We start from the raw sequence: 24,687 nt of genomic DNA on the forward strand, positions 1-24,687 counted from the left end.
AAAAGAAAGAGAGATATTTCCTTAGAACAAAAAGACTGAAACAAACATAACATCTAGATTTACGTAAATAATTTGTCAGCTGGTTTGTTATTAATTAAGCTAAATATTTAATCATAATCATATTAATTATTAAAAATTTCCTATGCTCCAGTAAGATTGAAATCACGCGCATTCTCCTTAAACAGTTACACAAAGAAGGCAAACATGTATAGATAATTTTAGAATAGCTGCTTTAAATATTACGAAGAGAGTTATGTATTCCAGATTACGATTTTAAAAATTCTGATAAATTTGCATTATTTCAGATGGGGAACAATGGCGTGTTGTATACTGCAAGCCCAATACTACAGGGAATGTTATTAATATTATAGAAAAATTACGTGATAGTTCCGCTGGAGGCTACATAGAAATTTGTGAAGTTCAGGTATTTGTTTTTGACGGTGAGTAAAAATTATTTCATATTCCTTTTGATCATTTAAAGAGTAAAGTAATGATCGTAGACGATCATAAACAGATGTATTTCGGTTTACATTCTTTATAGTTCAATTATCACGGAGAATGACAATTCCCCCCCCCCCCCAGTTTGGTAATTTACACAGTACGACCAGAAACTGACTCTATGGAGGCATCATCTTACATTTCGTATTTGGAATATGAATTCCAGATAAACAGTGTAAGGAAATATCAAATTTCGTTACATTCCATCCAGTTAGTCATTATTAGTATGATTATTTCGAAAGCTTATTCTGTTAAAACCGTCCAACAATTAAAAAACAAAAGGGAAAAAATTTCATAGCATCGTTCTTCAACCATTTAGAGTGAAATTGCACTTTGGAGAGAGAGAGAGAGAGAGAGAGAGAGTTTACTAAATTTATATTGTATACAATGTACTGTGAGCCTTCATAGCAGTCGATTTCGAAGATACTACCATTCGGTTGGAAAGACCTATGTTCGAGTCCAGTCTAGGACCCAAACACAGGCCTTTCCAAAGCGTTCAAACGAAGCATTCACAACCACCTCTGGCAACGCATTCCATCCATTTACAACCCTGCAAGCAAAAAATCCAATCCCTCTCCCCCTCTCATATGTCAGTGGGCAAATGACTGGAGCTATTAGTTTAATGTTGCAAAGTGCAAAGCCTTAAAATTTGATAAGCAAGGTTGGTTTCGTCTGCTACTCTTGTTAACCACACTCTTACACAATCTCCAGGGATGGCCCCTCGTTCTCTTCCTTCCTGCACTGGTCTTAAAAATGTTATCAGTATCAATCCTATAAAACCCTTTTAATAATTTATATGTCTCTATCATATCTCCTCTCCTACCTCTATCAGCTAGTTTTTGGAGCCCACAGACCTTAAATCTATTTTCGTAGGAAACATCCCACACAGGCCTACAACAATTTTCTTAACCAGCCTCTGAATCCTCTCCACTATTTCCTCATCACCAAGAAATCCAGGTGACCAGATCTGTGCACAATAGTTCAAATGAGGTCTTATTAATGCCTTATAAAGTAGGATAATCACTTCCTTATCCCTGCTTGATAGTGTGTTCTTCAATAACCATGTAATGTGAAGTTTTGGCAACCCTTGCAATACGCCTTCGAAACTTAAGTTCTCAATAATAACTCCCAAGTCCCTATTCTCATCAACTTCTTGTAGTTCAGTTCCATTAATATAGTAAACAGCATGTTTACTATATTAATGTTTACTTACACTTGGCCACGTTAAACTGGCAGCCGTTTAGTTTAGCCCAAACCATCAACCTATTTAAGTCATCCTGCAAGATATCCACATCATCTGAATTGACTATCGCTCTTCCCAGTTTTGCATCATCAGCAAAGAAGTGGATATCCCCTTTCAAAGTATTCCCAATATCATTGATGTACAAATTAAATAATAAAGGACCAAGCACTGAGCCCTGAGGCACACCACTAGTCACTTGCCTTCTACTGGACTCAGCTACACCATAAACCACTCTTTGGTATCTATCCACTAGCCACCCTCTAATCCAAATCACTAGCCTCGGATTCATACCCATTAGCTCCAATTTATGCAACAGAGTCCCATTAAGAATCTTGTCAAATGCCTTTGCAAAGTCTGGCAGGATCACTGAATAAGGATTTCCTTTATCCAATTCCATTGTTATTTCATTATAGAAAGTGAGCAAATTGCTAAGGCAAGATCAACCCTTCACAAAACCATGTTGTCCCTTATAAAGTATCATATTTCTGTCCATCCAGTCCTGAATTCTAATTTTTATCAAATTTTCAAAAATCTTAACCACCACTCCCGTTATACTGATTGGTCTATAATTTCTGGAGCCTCTTATGTAGTGGAATTATTTTCCCCTCTTTCCACTCAAATGGAACTTTACCAGAACTGAGGCTTAAATTAAACAGTTATTGTTTATGTTATTATGTTAATGTGAAACGTACCTTTTTTATGAATGTTTCCAATAATTTTCATACTTGCTTCAGTGTGATTTTATAAATATTAGTAGTGTTCATTACTAATATTATTAAAAAGCAGAATTCTTAATGATTACTAGATATTAATTATTCGGCTACAAAAATGATCATATTTATGATTTTTTTTTACTCACAGTGTAAAAGGCATTACGAAACAAATGTGACTTTGTTCCTTTCTTTAAGCATTATTTAAGTCATACTTTAGTAACACTATAGTTTCTTTTATATAATTCTTACCGCTCAAGGGTTGTGGGAAAAAAAGAGATTATATATGTAGCTATTTTGTTGTTAGCAATCTGTAAAATAATAATAATTAATATTAATAAATTGACATGAAAATGGCATGACATGAAACTGATGACATGGATAAGGTGATGATGGCTGATGGAGAGATACCAGACAGTAGTTTACCTAGAGCAGAGTCTCGTTGAAGGTCTGTTGTTTAGTGGCGTACCACACGGCTCTCTGCTTGGGACACTGCTATTTAATCTGTACATTAATTATACGAGTATAAGAGATGATCGGAGGAGAAATATTCAGTTGGTTGCAGATGATGCAAAATTAGGTAGCGCAACAGTCAATAATGATTATGTTGATATTTTACAGGACGATTTAAATAGACTGGCAGTAGACAGAAAAAAAAAGAAGGTCAATTTAATGTGGCAAAATGTAAGGTTATCCATTTTGGAGTGAAAAGATTACCATCTGTGTACCATATTAATTGAACTGTAGTCCAGAAATTGATGAAGTCAGGGATTTGCTGGTGTTTGTGGATGGGGAATTAAAGTTTCTAAGAGCATATGTGGCCAAGGTAGCTCATAGGATTATCTGGTTATTGAAGAATATTCTGACACGCAGAGATAAGCAGTTATTTCTCCTTATAAGTCTTTGATAGGGCATCAGCCGGATTACTGTACACAGATCTAGTTGAGAGGGTTTGTTAGCGATGTGGAAGAGGTGAGGCGGATTTAGAGGCGAGTGCCCAAGAAGGTGGCAAGTTTTGGGATGCTACATATAAGGAGTGATTGAAGATTTGAGAGTTACAGATCTTGGTTAATAGGTGGATAAGAGGGAATATGATAGAGACAAATAAGGTATTTGAGGGATTTATGGGATTGATGTGTATGTGCGGAGGACTTATTTCAGTACGTGAATAATACGAGGGAAATTAAACACACCCATGGAAATTAAGTAAGCGTGTGCTTAGCAAGGGCATAAGAAATAGATTTTTTTGCTTGGAGAGTGATGAATGATGGAATAGCTTATCAGAGTTAGTTGTAGGTGTTTTGTCGGTAAATGAGTTCAAGAAAAATATTACAGATATTGATGGAAAATGGATGTCACGAACTTCCCACGATGAGTCTACGGACTCCAGATATATTCAATAATAATAATATTTTTAATATAATAATAACTTTATTATTATTCACATATAATATTTACAATACCTAATTGCACACTAATCTGCATACATATACTGCTAAGATATTTTTTAATAATATTTTTTGTATACAAATACATTCTGTATATATTCATATACATTTACATTACATATACTTTTTTAACATTTTATTATTTCTCAGATAAATTACATACATACATACATAGAATAAGAGCCTGTGTAGCTCAGTGGATGTGGCGTTTGCCAACCACGGCGCTTGGCCGCACGAAGGAAGACTTGGTTTCGAGTCTAGTCGGCGACTAGAGGAAATTTTTCTAAGCCTTTTTTCGACCGGTTCCCGAGTTAGTCGATCTCTGGCACGGGCAAGCAGGTTTTTCCTCCCGGAAACTCGGGTTTTTCGTCCTGTAAACTCAAGAAAATCGACCGTAGAACCCACATTATTTCAGACATTAAATATATTGTGTTAGGGTTAGGGACCACGAGATGGCGGCACATTTGAGCCGTCTCTCTTCACTGAGTACCGCTTAATTAGTGATAGCCTTGGGCCATCTATCTCTGATTGGTACCAGTGGAGATTGAACTGCCCACTCAGTCTCCAAAAGTTAGATAGGGCTAAATGGCCTCGCCTACTCCCCGTATACGGGAATAAAAAGGCGTTAGCTGATTTTTTTTTTTTTATAGATAGAATAATAATTTTTATTGCTTTTAAAATTTTTTATTAGTTTCCAAATCGATTACAAATATAATTTTAAAAATTACAATAATAATAACAACAACAACAATAACAACAACAACAACAACAACAACAACAACAATAATAATAATAATAATAATAATAATTTAAAAAAATTTTTTTTTTTATTGTCTCAGTATAAATTACATACAATAATAATATTTACAATATTTACAATAAGGTTTATACAGAATTTTTGAATTTAGAGTATAATAATAATAACAATAATAATAATAATAATAATTTTTTTTTATAAACGACTTATTTATTTTTATAATGAAAATGATAAGGTTTACTATCACACAGAGTATCTCAACACACACAATGAAAAACATATTATCTTTTCTGTACAGTACGAAAATTCGATATACAAAATGCAGAGTACATTTTATAAATATGAATATACATTTTTTTAAACTAGCTAAATATGGATTGGCACCAGTGTGCACACAATTCACGATACAATGCAGTAATGCAACATACATACACAATTCACTACACAATGCAGTAATGCAACATACATACACAATTCACTACACAATTCAATAATAATAATAAATTTTTTTTTTTTTTTTTTTTTAACATTTTATTATGTCTCAGTATAAGTTACATACAATAATAATATTTACAGTATTTACAATAAGGATTATACAGAATTTTTTTTTTTTTTTTTTTATGTCTCAGATGAATTGCATACATAGTTGCTGTAGTAATTATATGTATATAATATTTATAACATTATTTATGTTATAAATATTAATAAATATTTTATTATTATATTATTATTTTATTATTTTATTATATATAAAAAATTTATATTTATAAATAAATATTAATATAAATATATATATAAATATCAATACATACAATATTTATGTATTGATATTTTTTCAAACTAAATAAAATATTTGATTATTTGCATTTAAAAAAAAAAAAAAAAAAAAACTTCGGAGCTGTGATTTTTTGTTTGTCAACTCTATTAAAATTATTATTATTATTATTTGACACCTCCAGGGAGTCCAAGGACTCATCGAGGGAGGGCACCTGCTCTACAACTCCGTCTCTACCATTCCATCACCAACTACACCAACGCCAGCTACCGACCATCACTTGTATTTCCACAGACAATCACAAACATCAATGCCCATGGCGTGATTCGCACCCGGAGTCTTTTGGCTGGAAAGCGCAGACGCTGACTACGCGACTAACCAGGCCGGCCAAAAAGATTATTATTATTATACGTTACACCGACAGAGAGAATAATAATAATAATAATAATAATAATAATAATAATAATAATAATAATAATAATAATAATAATAATAATAATAATAATATATTTTTTGACAAGTTTGAAAAAGTTTATTATCCTCTTCATATATACAAAATATTTACAAATATACAATTGAAGTATTACTATTACATTTTGTTCACTACAAATATTCAGTATTCAAAATATTTTTTTTTAAAATTTCTCAGATAAATTACATACATTATATGAAGACAATTATGCATAACAAATACTTTCTCGTACTTAAAGTTTTTTAAAAAAAAATAATAATAACAATAACTGTTTACAACATATATTATTATTATATTCATAATGATGATTATTACAGATGTTTCTTTGCAATTTTACACTCTATATATACAATATCAATGGATATAATCACTCTATATTGCATACTTTTGTTACAGTTATTACATATATTTGATTACATATGATATATTACTTACATTTCTTTACATATGATACTTATTTTACATGCATTTGTTTACATAAAATACATACATTAAATATGTCTGGTTTACATGTGATACGTACATTACATGCACTTGGTTACATATGATACATCTTGGATGAGAACTATCTTTGCTTTCATCCTCGAAGCTTATATGTAAGCTTATCTGAGGATGACACCAGTTGGTTATTATTAATTGATTTTTTCCCTGTGTTAGGAAACTACGAAATCTATGGAGAAATTCGCTCGCGCCCGAGCGCGCGCGCGCACACACACACACACACACACACACTCAAATAACTTGGAATGTATTGATGCGTCGCTGAACTGGAAGTCTGAACGAATATATTGTGTTTCATGAAGTTTGTATGGTATTTTGGGCGCTTGTTTCTTGTTCATAGTATGTCCTTAGAGCTCTTTTCAGGCTATTGTAGTTTGTAAGGTTTCTGTGTTCAAAAGGTAATTTGTTTATCATGTCTGGGATGTAGAAGATTCGCGTGGCCTTTCTGTAGTGATTATTGCATTTATATGTGATATAATTAGTGGTCTGAGGTCTTGTTATACGGTATGCATTTCTGACTGTCCTGTAATTGGCGTCGAAATAATGTTTCAGCAAAGCTGCATAGTGACATAAATGTTTTGCTGTCAGTATTTTCTGTTCTGACATTGCAATGTATATAAGGTCGTTATTTTTTCTTTTTTCCTAAAAGATCAGTTTTATCATTTTGTACTGTAGCGACATTAATCTATTTAATTTGTAGGGTGCACAGAAAGCATACGTTGTTATAGCGTATCTTAGTATATTTTGGCATAGTGCTTGGTATATTAGTGTTTTTAGGCGTATGGGAACTATGTCTTTTAACCTGTAGAGTTTGCCACTTATTGTTCGGAGTTTGTTGTGTAGATGGTTTATGTGGCTATTCCAGTTCATATCTGCATCGAAGTAAATTCCAAGGTATCGTATTGTTTCAACCTGAGTGATTGTAGTGGTTTTGCTGTTATATGTGTTTTTTATGTTGGAAAGTGGACGTTGGATGGTTATATATGTGTTATCAACTGGTCGAGTCAGTGGATTTCTGAATATCGTTAATTTTTTTTTTTCTGAGTTTAGGTGTATGGGATTTTTCGTGAGCCAGTCTATGATCAGATTTATGCCATGTTGCATATTTGTTTGGGCTATACTTGCGTTATTATGGATGGATATTATTGCTGTATCATCTGCGTATTGGAATATCATACCTTTGAGTGGTAGCTGATTAATATCGTGCATGTAAATGTTGCGTGTAAATAATAATAATAATAATAATTTTTATTTATTTTTCATTATGTCTCAGATAAATTGCATACATAGATACAGTAATAATTATATATACACGTGTGTGTGTGTGTGTGTGTGTGTGTGTGTGGGTGTAATATTATAAACACATTACAATTGTGAATAACAGATACTTGCAAGTTAATAATATTTTTAAATAATATTTTATTATTATTATTATTATTGAAATTATGATTGTATATTCTGATTGCATATTTACAACACATAATATTATATATTTACAACAGGTTTAGTTCTTTTTTTTTCTGTATAATGTATTATATTCTTTCTTTGGGGGACATTTTTGATTTCTTCCTCGAAGCTTAGCAGAGCTTATCTGAGGAAGATAATAGATGGCGGTGGTTTCATGGTTATGTTTCTATACTGGTCGCAAGCCAGGTGTTGATTTTACTGTTTATTGGTATGTGCTTGGAAGACTTCAACTGCTATTACAGTTTAACTTCTTTTTTTTTTGCAAGTAGAATTGGATTTAGACATGGTGTGTGTGTGTGTGTGTGTGTGTGTGTGTGTGTGTGTGTGTGTGTGTGTGTGTGTGTGTGTGTGTGTGTGTGTGTGTGTGTGTGTGTGTGTGTGTGTGTGTGTGTGTGTGTGTGTGTGTGTGTGTGTGTGTGTGTGTGTGTGTGTGTGTGTGTGTGCGCGTGTGCGCGCGCGTGCGTGCGTGCGTGCGTGCGTGCGTGCGTGCCTGCGTGTGTGCGTGCTTGTGGGGGGGGAGAGAGCGATGAAACAGGAATTTCTCTTGAATATAGCGTATGTTTCAGCTCTATGTATGTTCCTAGGTTTCTCTCGTCGAACGGCAGTTTGTTTATCATGTCAGGTACGTAGAAGTTTTGGGTGGCTTTGCCGTGGTGATTGTTGTACTTATATGTTATGTAGTTTGTTGACTGTGGTCTTGTTATGTGATATGTTGTTCTGGTTACTCTATAGGTTGGACTGTAGTAATGTTTTAACATGCCTGTGTAGTGGCATAAGTGTTTCACCTTAAATATTTTGTGTTTTTTCCGTGCTTCCTGCATTAGTATGGATTGTTCCCAGAATATCAGTTTTATCATTTTATCTTGCAACCATTGCAACTTGTTAAGTCTGTAGTCTGCACAGAATGCATATGATGTGATTGCGTATCTTAAAATGTTTTCACATAATGCTTTATAGATTAGTATTTTTATGTGGGTTGGGGCAATGTCTTTTAATCTGTATAGTTTGCTTGCTATTATCCTAAGTTTGGTATGTAGGTAGTTCGTATTGCTATTCCAACTTTGATCAGCATCGAAGTGAAGTCCGAGATAGTGTGTTGTTTTCACCTGTGTGACGGTTGTGGTTTTAGGTTCAGCGCTTTGTGTATAGGAGGATGAATGTCAGATAGTGAGATATTTAGTTTCTCTGGGCAGGGTTTTGGGATTTTTTGAATATCATTAGCTTTGTTTTTCCAGGGTTTATACAGGGTTTCCCAAAATTCACGCAAGAAGTAATTTTGATAGAAAACACAGGTTTTTAATTAAAAATTGTAATTTCTTATTGATTCATAAAGTATACAGTATAGGGTTATGCATAGAATAGTATATCGGGTAAATGGCCTCCACGGCTTTGCTGGCACATACGCACTCTTTTGTCGAAATTTTCCATGACCGTTTTGCATAAATGTGGCTGAATTTCGTTGATACAGCGCTCAATTTCCTCCTTCAAGGCATGGGTGGTCGTGGGCTTGTTAGCATAAACCTTAGACTTCAAAAAACGCCAAAGAAAAAAGTCCAACGGCGTTAAGTCACATGATCTGGGCGGCCAATTCTGATCATCAAAACGGGAAATTACACGACCAGGAAATGACTCATGCAGTAATTGAATTGTTTCTCGGGCTGTGTGGCATGTGGCACCGTCTTGTTGAAACCACATGTCGTCCACATCCATGTCTTGCAATTTAGGCACAAAAAACTGGATTATCATGTCGCGATAGCGAGCACCATTAACTGTTATTGCCTTACCAGCCGCATTTTCGAAGAAGAATGGACCGATGATGTTTCCAGCCCAAAATCCGCACCAAACAGTGACACGTTGTGGATGCATTTGTTTCTCAACAATCATCACTAGTGGATTTTCTGAACCCCAAATGCGACAATTTTTTCGATTAACGAAGCCATCAAGATGAAAATGAGCCTCATCGCTGAAGATGATTTTGTTCGAAAATAAGCATCCACTTGTTGTTGTTCCATAATCCATTCAACGAACTCTCTTCGCTGTGTGTGGTCAGTAGGCTTCAGTTCTTGAGTCAATTGAACTTTGTAAGTATAAAGATGCAAATCTTTCGTGAAAATATGCTATAGAGAGCTTCTCGAAATGCCCAATTCAAGACCACGGTGCCGACTTGATGTTCCTGGACTCTCATCAACACTCTTACGAACTGCTTCGATGTTTTCTGTTAAATGACTTGTTGAAGGACGGCCAGAGTGTATAAGATCACTAATTGATCCAGTTTCCTTGAATTTTTTAATTAATCTTTTCACAATTGATGAAGTTAAATCACTATTCCGACCATATTTTGTACGAAAATTGCGAACTGTAGCTGCCAAACCTTCATTATTTTTAAAATATTGCTCAACAATGAAAATGCATTGTTCTTTCGTGTAGCGCTCCATTTTTAATAACCCGGAACTGTCAGCTGTCACGCTGCCTTTTTTTTTTTCCTCGTTGGCAACACTTTACCGCACAAATGGCGCTAAATTTAAGTCTTGTGTGAATTTTGGGACACCCTGTATATACGCCGTTTTCGGTTAACCAGTTAGTGATTCGATTGATGTCGTGTTGCATATTTGTGTAAGCGATATTTGCGTTGTTGTGAATGGATACTATGGCAGTGTCATCTGCGTACTGGAAGATTTTACTTTTTAGGGGAAGGTGTTTTATGTCGTGTGTGTATATGTTAAATAGAATGGGAGATAGGGCAACTCCTTGTGGTACTCCACAGGTTACCAGTACCTCTTTGCTGTATGTTTGATCCTATACGTGTGGTGTGCTTTCTGTTTTTCATGTATGCTTTAAACCACTGGAGTAGACGACCTCCAATTCCGATATGCGTTAGTTTCGTTAACAAGGTTTTGCGTATTAGTGTGTCAAGTGCTTTTGTTAGGTCAATGAATACCACTAATGTTATTCTGTTTTTATCCAATGCAGCATTTATTAGGTCTGTGAAATCTTCCAGGAGTGTTGCTGTTTCTTTATTTTTTTTGAAAGCCATATTGTGTTTTGGGTATGATTTGATATTTTTCAACGTATGTGGAGAGTTTGTGATGCACGATGCGCTCCATGATTTGGTTGATTACAAACAACGTGGCAATGGGTCTGTAATTACTTATAATGTTTCTTTTTCCATGTTTCTGTAGGGGTATGATTGATGCTATAATAATAATTTAAAAAAATAATAATAATAATTTTTATACAATTACACAATTACAATAATAATCTTTAGTGACATTCCAACTTGTAATTTTTACAAAATTCAGCACAAGTGCTGCATATGTGATTCATTTTCTACATTGCATTTCAATTAAAATTTTGATAATAAAAACTTTTTTACATCTGTATTTATAACACGTGTTCTTCTAATATTAACAGTGAAGATTACACGGAATGTTTGAATAATGGATAATAATAATAATAATAATATATTTTTTTAAACATTTTATTATGTCTCAGTATAAATTACATACAATAATAATATTTACAATATTTACAATAAGGATTATACAGAATTTTTGAATTTAGAATATACATAATAATAATAATAATAATAATAATAATAATAATAATAATAATAATAATAATAATAATAATAATAATAATAATAATTTATTTATTTTATTTATTTATTTATTATTATTATTTTTATGTCTCAGATGAATTGCATACATAGTTGCTGTAGTAATTATATATATATAATATTTATAACGCATTACAAGTGTGTATAACAGATTCTTGCAAGTTGGTAATTTTCTTCCTCGAAGCTTAGCTGAGCTTATCTGAGGAAGATAATAGATGACAGAGGGTGGTTGTTTCATGGTTGTGTTCCTATACTGTTCACAAGCCAAGTGTTGATTTTACTGTTTGTTTGTACGTGCTTGGAAGACTTCGACTGCTATTACAGTTTAACTTTTTTTTTTTTTTCTTTTTTTCTTTTTTTTTGTGCAAATAGGGTTGGATTTAGACATGGTGTGTTTGTTTCTTTGTGTTCTTGTAGTGATAGTTTTTAAGAGGGGGGGGGGGGTTGTCATAGGTTTGTGTGTGTGTGTGCATGTGTGGTGGGGGAGAGAGAAACAGGAATTGCTCTAATTTTCATTCTCGCTATAATATTTATATAGTGCCTGTTTCAGCTCTCTGTATGTTCCTAGGTTTCTGTTGTCGAACGGCAGTTTGTTTATCATGTCAGGTACGTAGAAGTTTTGGGTGGCTTTGCCGTGGTGATTGTTGTACTTATATGTTATGTAGTTTGTTGACTGTGGTCTTGTTATTTGATATGTTGTTCTGGTTACTCTATATGTTGGGCTGTAGTAGTGTTTTAACATGACTGTGTAGTGGCATAAGTGTTTCACCTTAAATATTTTGTGTTTTGTCCGTGCTTCCTGCATAAGAGTGGGTTGTTCCCAGAATATCAGTTTATCATTTTATCTTGCAACCATTGTAGCCTGTTAATCTTGCAACCATTGTAGCCTGTTAAGTCTGTAGTCTGCGCAGAATGCGTATGATGTGATTGCATATCTTAAAATATTTTCACATAATGCTTTATAGATTAGTATTTTTATGTGGGTTGGGGCAATGTCTTTTAATCTGTATAGTTTTCTTGCTATCCTAAGCTTGGTATGTAGGTAGTTTGTATGGCTGTTCCAACTTTGATCAGCATCGAAGTGAAGTCCAAGATAACGTGTTGTTTTCACCTGTGTGATGGTTGTGATTTTAGATTCTGCACTTTGTGTATAGGAGGATGAATGTTTGATAGTGAGATATTTAGTTTCTATGGGCAGGGTTTGGGGGTTTTTGAATATCATTAGCTTTGTTTTTCCAGGGTTTATATATATGCCGTTTTCGGTTAACCAGTTAGTGATTTGATTGATGTCGTGTTGCATATTTTGGTAAGCGATATTTGCATTGTTGTGAATGGATACCATGGCCGTAATAATAATAATAATAATAATGTCTCATAAATTACATACATATATTAATAGTAATAATATTAATTTATATCTATATAATATTTATAATACAGTACACGAATACAGTTGTTCATAACAGATACGTGCCCGTACATAATATTTTGTTCTTGGCATATGTTCCAGAGTTATTACAGACATTTTTTGCATGTTTACACATTATGTATAAAATAACAATTTTTCTAATTTCATCGTACAGAGTATTTTCATATTTACAATTAATGCATATTACACTTGGGGCTCTGTACAATATTCTGTACGCAGTTTAAGGCACATTATTTCTTTTCAATATTTTTTTCTTAAAAAAAATCAGCTAACGCCTTTTTATTCTCGTATATATGTTACCGCTAAAGTGCAGAAATCAGTTATTCTGCAGATTATCTAGGTATTATGCAGATTAACTAGAGTGATCCGTTAACGTGCGGAAAATTGTTTCATTTCTCAAATTACTTAGGTAATCTGCACATTACCTACTAGGCACTCGTTAAAGTGAAAATAATATCTTTGCTGGAACAACAGCAACGTTTCTGTATGCTTAAATTAATATAATGTTATTTATTTATTTTTCGATATCTAAATAATCAAGTTAATACAATCAAACAATCAACAAATTAGTTGATAGAATCAATCATCAATCAATTAAAAAACTATAATACAAAGAATCAAACGGTTTAAAATATTATTACAATTAAGGAAATGAATTTGCAAAACATATGACACTGGCGAAACCAAACTAAAAGTCGAGGGAGAGGGGGGGGAGGAGTAGGGAAAGGAAATGAGAGAAACAAACTTTTGAACTTTAACAATACGGAAGCCGTTAATGTGCACATTACCTAGGTAAAATGCGGAAAACTCTTGTTTCCGCACGTTAACGGAGCAAATCAGTTAATCTGCAGATTAGCTAGGTAATGTGCACATTAACGGCTTTCGAGCTTTAGCAGTAACATATATAGGGAGTAGGCGAGGCCGTTTTTAGCCCTATCTAACCTTTGGAGACTGAGTGGGCAGTTCAATCTCCACTGGTGCCCAATCAGAGATAGATGGCCCAAGGCTGTTACTAATAAAGCGGCACGCAGTGAAGAGAGACGGCTCAACAAGTGCCGCCATCTCGTGGTCCCTAACCCTAACACTCGTATTTAATGTCTGAAATAATGTGGGTTCTACGGTCGATTTTCTTGAGTTTACGGGACGAAAAACCCGAGTTTCAGGGAGAAAAAAATTCGCTTGCCCGTGCAAGAGATCGACTAACTGGGGAACCGTTCGAAAAAAGGCTTAGAAAAATTTCCTGTAGTTGCCGACTAGACTCGAAATCAAGTCTTCTTTCTTGCGGCTAAACGCCGTGGTGTGCAAACGCCACATCCACTGAGCTTACAGGCTCTATATTTTTTTCTTTGGATACAAATTCATATACTTTTTTTAATATCTGTGTCTTAATTATTACTATACACTTTACTGCTTTGTTACATAATTTGCAGTCTTTGATTATGAGAATTATGTGTAGATGAATGAGGTAGATTAATCCCACCTACTTCGAAGCTTGGGTTAGATTTTATGACGAGAGTGGGATTAGTCTTCACTATTTATGTTGTTATTATTGTTTATGGATGCTGGTGATTTGTGATGTCTATATTAGTGTTAACAGTATAATTAACTTTGTTGGTATATTTTCCAGAGATCGTGTTTTAATGTTCTGTAGTTGTCCATGTATTTTAAATTACTTGGTAGGTTGTTGAGTAGCGTGGGTATCTGATGTGATCTCACCAAAGAACCATATGAGTTATTGAAGTGTGTAGGGATGTAGAGAGGTGTTGTGGATCGTGTTATACCATATGTGTTTCTGTTGTTTCGATAGGTGATGTTGAAGTAATTCCTTGGTAGTATTATGTAGTGTTTCAGATTTTTAATGCTGAGGATTTCTGTGTATCGCCATGTGCTGGTCGGATATTGGCTGTTGTGTATAAGGTGTCCAAGTCACTGTTGACACAATTTTCTTATGTAATATTTCTAATTTTGTTAGGTGGCTGTTTGATGTGTTTGCATAGACTGTTATATCGTATCTGAGTAGGGATTCACAAATACCGTGATATTTGTGAATTTGTGATATGGAGTGTTTTTATGTTAGATGGAATAATGTCTTTTACTTGGAAGAGTTTCGCTGCGATGATGCGGAGTTTGGTATGTAGGTATTCTATATGTTTTGTCCATTTAAGGTGGCAATCTATGTAAAGACCAAGGTATTTTGTATGTGATACAGGTTTGATTTCGGGACACTGGCAGTTTTTTTTTTTATTGTTGTTAATGCAGCGGTATGTGTGACAGTGTATCAATAGTGATGCGGGGCGCATGATTCTTGGGTTGTGTATTATCAACATCTGTGTTTTGGTGCCTTTAATTACAATTGCGTTTTGGTAGAAGTATGTTGTGATGTCATTTAGGTCTTGTGCTTTGGAGAAAGCCGTGTTGATGTCTGTGTGTGGACTTCTAGTACTGCGGTGTCATCTACGTACTGAAATATTTGACTTCTTATGGCTAGGTTATGAACATCGTTAATTTATATGTTGAACAGAGTGGGTGATAATATGGCGCCTTGAGGGACACCGTGTTTTATTTGTATACTCTGGCTGTGACATGTACCTATTTTTGTTACTTGTGTTCTGTTTGAGAGAGAGTTCCTGAACCGGTATGCAGTGTTCTTCTTATACCTATTGAGTATAGTTTGGTGAGTAGTATGCCATGTCAAGTGTATCGAATGCTTTGGTTAAGTCAAACAGTATAAGGACGTCGTACTTGTTTTTATCGAGTGCTTTGTTTATTGCGTCGGCGATGTCTTCTAATAAAGTGATGGTGCTTTTTGTTTTCTGATAGCAGCATTGATTCTGTGAGATGATGTTACACTTCTGTAAATAGTTCTGTAGTCTGGTATGTGTTATTTTTTCTAGAATTTTTTAAATGACTGGTCGGGTAGCTATTGGTCTGTAGTTCTGAGTATCGTTTATTTCACCATGTTTGTAAATTGGCGTAATTATTGCAGTGTTTAGTTGTTGTGGGATAATGCCAAAGTCGAATATATGTTCACGAGTCGCAAATGTTCACGAGTCGCAAAAGTATTGGATTTATTTGTTCAAAGTTTGTTAAAAGGTCTGAGAGTCTTATTTCATCTATTCCTGGAGTGGTCTTTGGTTTTTAGCTGTAAGAGTGCTTCTTTCAGTTCCTGTTTTGTTACAAGTTAAAAATACATAGTTTGTTGTTGACTTTGTGTCGTTAGTTTTTTGTTGATCGTTGGTAGATTGACTTTTTTTGAGTTGTGTGATATTGTTTGTGAATTCATGGTTGAATAAGTCTGCTAGTTCCTCCCGGTTTGTATCCTGACCGAAACTTTTAAATAAAATCTTGTGCTGAAGTTTTCTTTTTTCGGATTACTAATTCGTTGAGGGTAGCCCATGTTTACTTCATGTTGTCGTTATATTCCGTGATTGTTTGGAAGTAGTAGTGTCTTTTTTGCCCCTTGAATTTTTGGTGTTTGTTGATTTCTTGTGTTTTTATATCATCATCATCATCATCATCATCATCATCATCATACATATCAAGGATTTAGGCCTAGCATGGCCTGTTCCGGCCTTAGAAGTCATCGTTGAATCGTTTAAGAGGACGTCCTGGTTTTCTTTTTCCTAATGGCTTGTACTTTAAGGCTTGTTTTGGTAATCTTTCTGTTTTCATTATTTGAATGTGTCCCATCTATTTATGTTTATATTTTTTAATTTTTTCTATTACTGGTTCTTGGTTTAATTCTTTCATAATTTCTTCGTTTCTTTTGTGATCAAATAGGGTATACTTTGTTTTTTTATATAATGTTTGTAAGTGTGTTACTGGGTGACTTTTTTAGTTTATTTCATAGATTTTATTTTACAGTAATACTATTTAGTATATCGCATTTATCCATGAATTATTGTCTGTTTGTCGCCTCGTTTGTGTAGGCTTTCTTGCTTTTTTGTATATTTCTGTGAACTTTAGTTGGAAATCCTCATATAATGTTACAGGATCATTTATTTTAAGTAGGCAATTCCAGTCTGTATTTTTTACAAGGTTGTCGACAATGCTCTTTAATATGATCGAGTTTTGTTGACTTTTGTGGTGTTGAGAGGAGGGAGGGGGGTAGGTAACGTAATAAAACGACGTTGAGACAGCATAGTGATCGGTAATTTTGATGTTAATTACTGATGATGTATATGTATGGATGGGAGCCCGTGTGTTGACATACATCATCAACATACGAGCTCCCATGATTGTGTTAGCGAATTGTTGAGTATTTCTTCTCTTGTTGGTGAGTTAATGGTAGGGTTTATGTTGTACTGACTTAGTATGTCAAGGTATGTGTTAGTGGTTGAAGAAGCGTGGTCAAGAGTATTTATATTAATGTATTAATGTCTCCTATTAGGATGAGCCTATGCATAACCCTGAATGTTATGTTTATTGTGTATTTGATACTATGCTTGTCGCTATTTGTGATTTCCAAAGTTAGTGTTTTCGCCTGTTCGAAATGAGTTTGATTTTCAGTCACATTGTATTTTTCTTTGATAAATGCCACGATACCACCTCCTCTTTTGTTTGGTCTACATAAGTTGTAGGTTTGGTAATTATTAATGCTGTATGTATAAATTTCTGTGTCGTTTACAACTTCGGTCAGTATTAGCACATCTATGTTTGTCAAGGTATATTTGAGCAGTGTTATCAGTGTAAGCGAGTGTTTTTTTATACTTCTTATGTTTGTGTGTATGATAGTGAAGTTGGTATTGGTGAAAATATTGTCTGACCATTTCTTCAAAGAGTGAAAGACCTTGGACTTTATATTGTCTGACTGGATATGTTCGCCTATATTTGAGGTCTCCCTTATATAGTTTTTAAGTGCTTTCTAATCTTGTTCTTAAGGATGTGAAGAGTTAGTGTTTTATATTGGTAGGCTGTGTAGGTTGGATTCTTTTGCAATTATATAAACTCGAGTGTTACATTCTTTCTCATAAATATCTGTGAATCTTTAGTCCACAGGAACTTGTAGTTTGTCTCTGTTTTTGTCTTCCTTGCTTGGTATAAAAGATTTTCAAAGTATGGAGTCCAGTTTTCAGATACATAGATTGGTGTTGGGAGTTTCTTGTCAGTTAGGATCGATGTTGTCGGCCTTGTTTTCTTGCTTGCAGCAAGAATGGAGTCTCAGACTTCTGCTGGTAAAACGAGCGATGATTGATGGCGGTCTCTCTTTGTTTTTTTGTGGGCCTCAGTTAATAGAGGTGATGTGTGTCGTTGCGACTTGAATGCCAATTTTGCTGCCGATCAGTTGCACTATGTTGCTTAAATCTTCTGTCTTTTCTTTTGGGATTCCCTTCATTTGAAGTTCTTTTTTTCTTTCTTTTTGTAGCATATGTAGCATATGCTCCATTTGACACTTGAGTGTGTTTACCTCTTTCCTCAATTCTTTTTTTTCGCGCTTGAGTGTTTCTTGTGTTTCTATCACTACCGTTAATTTTGTCTTTATTTCTCGCACGGTTCGTAACATTTCTTCCACAGTCATGTTATTATATTGTATGTACTTTTCGTACTCCTCGATTTTTTTGTTAATTTCCATGTGTGTATTTAGCAAATCTTTAACCATAAGTTTGAAAGAGTTTGTCTGTAATTTTAGAATCAGGAAGGAACTTTCTTTGATGTGCGTCGTTGCTTTTCTTTGGTGTCTGTTCTTTGTTCTTCATTTTCTCACACAGCGCCATTCGGTCCGTTTCGCGGCTCCTTTTGCTTTCCACGTGCTTTCTGAGATCCCAGAACATTGGAAGTGTTGTCTTCGGCCACATCCAGAACAATGCGGCCCATCCCCTTCGTCGCTTAATGACTTATTGCACTTCTTACAGCTCATTGTGCTTGACCTTCGCTGTCTCAGTTTGTTCTCTTTTTAGCCACTAGCGCGACTTTTAAAATGGCGACATCCTTTGATCTTTGTTGGTTGGTGACAGCAGTTCATTCTATGACTTTCAGCAACAAAATTTGGATATTACTTAGCCGATTTTGATGATTTAAACGTGGCTGTCTTCAGCGTGACCAGTGAAATTAAATAGCCGCACTTTCAAATTAAAAATGAGTTAAAACCATTTCAAACCTACATAAACGGGAGCAGCGATAACATCATGATTGCACCCGTCTGCCTACACAGCACCCTCTATAATAATAATAATAATAATAATAATAATAATAATAATAATAATAATAATAATAATAATAATAATAATAAATTATTTATTTGTTTATTTGAATTTTGTTAACAGAAGACGAATGTTACCTTAATGACCTAAAGGTTAGCAATGGATGGTTGAATGCAAGCAACAGGTTGGTCGATTTGCATTGCTACGACAGTTTTTCGCCACAGTCACATAATCGCGCTGCATGCGAACTAGGTCATTTATGGACTGATACAATATTAACCTGCAAAGGTAAGAATTGATATTTCATTTTAATATCATTCTAAAATCTTAGTCCTAGGGAACGTTAATAGTTAAATAAATATGACCAATGCTATAACTACGTCTTGATTTTTGCTTAGAACACAATAAAGTTAGGGATATAATAGTGTATGCAGAAATCCATTTTGTTGTTGTTGTTATTATTTTATGTATTATTATTATTATTTATTTTTTTAAAGATATGATCTTTAAATTAAAATTAAATATTTAGAGGCATTCTATATTCGCGGAAAAAGTGTTTTTCCAGGCATATGCTTAGTAATGGGAACTGAATATTACAATCATATATTAATAGATTGAACATTTACACCTTGGATATTTTCACTCAAGATTTCTTCAAATAATGTCATATTTTAGGATAGATGAAGCTTGAAAATGTGGCATTTTAGTGAAGAAGAGGATAAGAGATATCAAAAACGATCTCGTGTCACAATGAAGCATATATTTTAATTCTGAAGATTGGAAATTAGGAATTCAACATCCTAAAGTATTTTTAAAATCTTAAAAGTAAGTAAATCGTCAACGACTTTTTAATTCTTCAAAAGGAGTAGGGGACAACTCTTAAGCTCTCGCGTTTGGAAATTAGTAATGTGCTCTTTTAGGTACTGACTATTTAAGGAATTTTAGGAAGACTTTTGGGTGAAACGGTGCAGTCATACGGCCGGTTTTGCAGAGTTGTCAGACTAAAAAGCACCAAAGGTCGACTAACTTGAGAACTGGCTGAAAAACTAAGCTCTAAAAAGTTCTTTCATACTTTCTTTCTAATAATAATATAATAAGAAGAAAAGAAGAAGAAGAAACTCGTTTTCTTATATATATTCTTATATATTCTTTCGAAAACTCCGGGTGTCAGTTGTGATGAGTTTTATGCATTTTCTTATTTGTGAGAATAACAAAATATAAATCTCTTCTGACAAAAAATAAAACCGACATTTATGGCGCTCTTATTTTTATTTTATTCATTTTTTGTTCGAGGCAATTTGCATTTGCTATTCAAATTGCAAATGCAAATTTGCTATTTGAATAGCAAATGTCTAGCCACTCACTGAGGGTCTAGCTACTCCTCAGTGGGTCTAGCTACTCACTGAGGAGACCTCAAAAAAGGTTGAAACCGGTCTAGATAGTGACCCCACCCATAATGTATTGCAGTATACATCTCTTAGTGAGATGTGCTTTATATTATGGAAAATACTAAGAATAGTGATCAGAGATTTTCCCACCTTTACGTTCAGGCGCAAACTTAACTGTTTGCTTACTTGGGATTAGGAGTAAAATAACTAAGTTTATAAAATTACTTAGTAACCCTAATATATATTACCCAACGTAAAAAAACAAATTAACACACACACACACACACACACACACACACACACACACACACATATATATATATATATATATATATATATGTGTTAAAGATATCAAGCTATTTTAAACCTGGTTTTACTCCATTTCCCAAGTAAGCAAACAGACAAATAAGTCATATTTAATTTTTGAATAGTTTTATTGCATACATACATTACCCAAGGTAAAAAAAATAATTTACATATACAGGGTGTTCGGGATAAATTTGACAGTTTCGTAAGGAAAAAGAAAATCTTCTTTATATCTATTAAATTTAATGAATTGACAAAAAAACATTACAGGCAGAGTTAATTACAATACTATCAACAAGATTTACTCAAAATAACCACCATTAGCATCGATCACAGCTTCAATTCTGCTTCGGAACCTCGAACAAGCTGATGCTACAGTCTCCCTGGGAAGGGCCGCAAAAACTGTTTTAATTTTATCCATTAACTGGGCTTTTGTATTACTGGAAGTGCGATTGGTGTCTTTTTCAACTGCGCCCCATACAAAATAATCCATGGGGTTAAGGTCTGGGGAGTTTGGAGGCCAAACATTTGGACTGGTGAAGTCGTAGAAATTTTCAGACAACCATTTTTGACTTTTCCCAGAGGTGTGGCAAGGGGCCGAATCCTGCTGCCATACATACGGCCTACCATTGGCTACCCTTGTTATCCAGGGCTTGACTACAGTTAGCAACTCCACGAACAAAGCCCGAATTCCAATGCCAGGGTTCTTCAACACCTGTTCCTGCAGATTTGCGAGGAATTCTGCTGTACGAACGCAATCAGATCGTCTGCTAGGGATCTTTCTTCTTGCTACATCCTCGTAGTCACCATTGCAAGTCTCTAGTTCATGCCTGATTGTTTTTACTGTATTCAGGGAGCATTGGGCAGCAGTCGTAATATCCTTATTTTGATGGCGGGCACGAATCATCATGATACAAGTTATTCTCTTCCATGATTCAGGTGGGTTCCAGCTATCCATCCTTTCTGACATCTTGTATATGAATGAAGAAGGGTCCAAACTTTTAAATGAAGAGAAGTGTGTGTTAATACATGAAACTTACGGAAAAAAACACCCTGTATATATATATATATATATATATATTGGTTGCAGTGTTATATCATTACTTTTTTTTGGTCACAATTGTTTGTCAACTTATCTGCGATGAGTTCAGAAATTGAGATATCACTAACGAATACAGGAGCGAATTTTTTTTTGTTTGTTTTTAATATTTTGTTTTTACTGCCTTTTTTATGTTTTAATTTTTGAATAGTTTTATTGCATACATAGGTTTTTTTGTAGCACTTTACTTCAATTGCTTGAATGTAGTGTAAACATAAAATTTATCCAGTAGAGAAAAGACATGCAGTTGAAGCTCTCAATGATGGACATGACTATGTTTTGGAACTACTGTCATCAATACAAAGAATAAAACAAAATAAAAGAATTATTTTGCGTAAAAATTAACAATAATAAAATTATTTATGTTAAGTGAGATTATATAAAGAAAAATCTGAAAAGGAATAGAAACAAATTTGTTCATTTATTTATTTATTTTTATTATTTCGTAATGCTAGTACTGTTTTATGTTATCTTCTTTGAATTTTATAATTTCTTTCATTATTTATTTTCTTCCTTTCTTTCTTTGTTCTCTTATTCACTGCGTGTGAGTTTTAAATACAATTTTACTAATTACAACTCTGTTGATTTTTAATAATTCAAAAAAAAATTACAGTTGATTAATTGTAATTTGATATTAATCATTTAGCTGAGATAATTTATGAATTCTCTTCATGATATTTTCATATCACAGAGGCGCAAGATGTATTTATTGAAAAATTAAATTGTTTATTTCATTTTCTAATACATAGATTCAATCCATAAGAAACCTGCTTCTTTCTACGTTTGGATTGGTATGTATAGACCCAATTGATTATAATATACTAAATTTTATGATATTTGATCGTATAAAACATTTCAATATTCTTTTGTAATTTTCATAGTTGTTATCGCTGTTATGAACTCTGTAATTCATTTTTCATTAACGAGCAAGATACGATATCATATAATAATTTCTTGAAAAATTGTTTTAAAGAAAATTTACAAATTTCTTTAAAACAACGTACATTGTTTTAAAGAATTCCATCTGAACATTTGTTTTCACTCTGCTTTACAGACAAACCGTTCTTAAGAACAGTCTTTAGTTATCTTATACATTCAACAAACTGCGCAGTGCTCATATATATTCCAAGCTATAAGATCTTGCATAGCAAATGCATTAAACGGTGCCCCATTGGTTGCCATATTTCAATGGGATGAGAGCAATATTGCCAATTTTAATGTAATGCTATCAAAACACAATCCTGTCTTATTTCAAGTAAGAAAGACCACATTACACCTTCCCTCATCTTTGATAATCCCGATGATTTCCATGCGAGATCAGATTTATCTTCTTGGACGGACACCACTAGCCTCCCTCAGCATAATCACATCACATCACCTCTGCCTCCCCAAAATTAAGTGTCCATTTTTAGCTCAGACATTTTTCACCTGCGTACAACTCCTAACACTGTATAAGACCCAAATCCTTACGCCTTAAAATGCTGTTCTGACATATGGAGGTGGTGCACGAAAATTCTCTAAAAAAACTTGCTACTAGCCATGAGAAGACGCCGGGGGTTAATTGTGATTCTCTCTCCAAAACTGATTCTGGTTACTTTGTCACAGATGTACTGTGTCTACCTTATGCCTCTCTACAAGTATTTTAATCAATGCTATTTTGCCGAACCGACTACCAATATTCCTCCATGTTTCCCTCTAGTCCATAAACACACAAGGAACTGCTGGTTCAACGAATGTTCACCAACATTCCACTGTCCAGCTCCATATATGCCGAATCAGCTTCTCATCCTCCTCCTCTTTCATTCAATCTATCTTCGGAACAGTATTTCCTGAAAACTATAACACCGGTTGTTTGGAAAACATATCGACAAGTTCTTTCTCTCTCTGACCATGTAAGCACACACGGCATTGATGTGTTATATGTTTTGCAACGTTTCGAGTGTTGGAATGATTAAAAAAAATAACGACGATAAAAAAAAAACTTTTCATTCACCTCCCGAAAGAAACTTTTGTTAAATCTCCCCCTCCTCTGATATAAGGATCTTTATATCATTTCTAATATACATTAGAAATATAGCATAATACAATTTCGAATATACATAGAAATACACCATGTGGTATATTTCTAAGTGTTTACTTAGAATATACCAAAATATGATTTTACACCACAGGAAGCAAAGCCAAAAACATCATCCTGGTCATCTCTTAGAAACCAGATTTAACACTTCGATAATGAATGCATTGTTCTAAAATGTCTTTTTTTACCCTTGGGATGGGAAGAGTATAGAATGTACATTCACTTTCATCATGACAAGCATTTAGTTTAAGAGATCCTGCGAGACCATAATAGAAATTAATCTTTAGATGTCCTTAGAGATTAATCATCTATTAGTCTATGTCATGACTATTAACTCTCTTAACCTAAAGGCTGTTGTTTATATGTTTAGAAGTCTTTCTCGTCATCTTTCTGCACATCCAGTTGCTGATCTACTAGAGAGCAATCTCTGAAACTTCTGCTGAAATGAAACATGCTTTTGAGAGGGTTCAAAAATAAATAAATGCAGTACTTAAGTATTTCGTATTAAGTATTTTGTAAAATACTTAAGAACCTATTAAATTCCCTTTGTTTGTCGGCCTGTACTTCGCTCTGGTTGAAGCGATTTTGATAGCGGTAGATAGCGTAGTGTACATGATCGATTATGTGCTGTGTAATGCTTCCGTAGCTCAGTCAGTATAGACCAGTGTTTCTCAACGTAGGAAATTTGAATATTTTGGGAGGCAAGTAGAAAATGACGTTACATTCGTCACTTCATCATCTATATACTCAAAAAACTCACC

General features: G+C 34.0%; 1 protein-coding gene across 1 annotated transcript in view; it reads left to right on the top strand.

The window, feature by feature from the left end:
* The window catches only part of LOC150108120 (uncharacterized), a 58,846-nt gene that overhangs the window by 28,152 nt on the left and 6,007 nt on the right, over positions 1-24,687 (top strand). The window contains exons 5-7 of the mRNA XM_090415603.1: positions 306-440; positions 19,180-19,344; positions 22,599-22,640. Of these exons, the coding sequence (XP_090271729.1) occupies positions 306-440; positions 19,180-19,344; positions 22,599-22,640 (342 nt within the window). The remainder of the gene's footprint in view (positions 1-305; positions 441-19,179; positions 19,345-22,598; positions 22,641-24,687) is intronic.

This window comes from Typopeltis vanoorti, chromosome 3, assembly GCF_054136105.1.
Source record: "Typopeltis vanoorti isolate ZY-2024b chromosome 3, IOZ_Tvanoo_1.0, whole genome shotgun sequence".
Taxonomy (NCBI): Eukaryota; Metazoa; Arthropoda; class Arachnida; order Uropygi; family Thelyphonidae; genus Typopeltis; species Typopeltis vanoorti.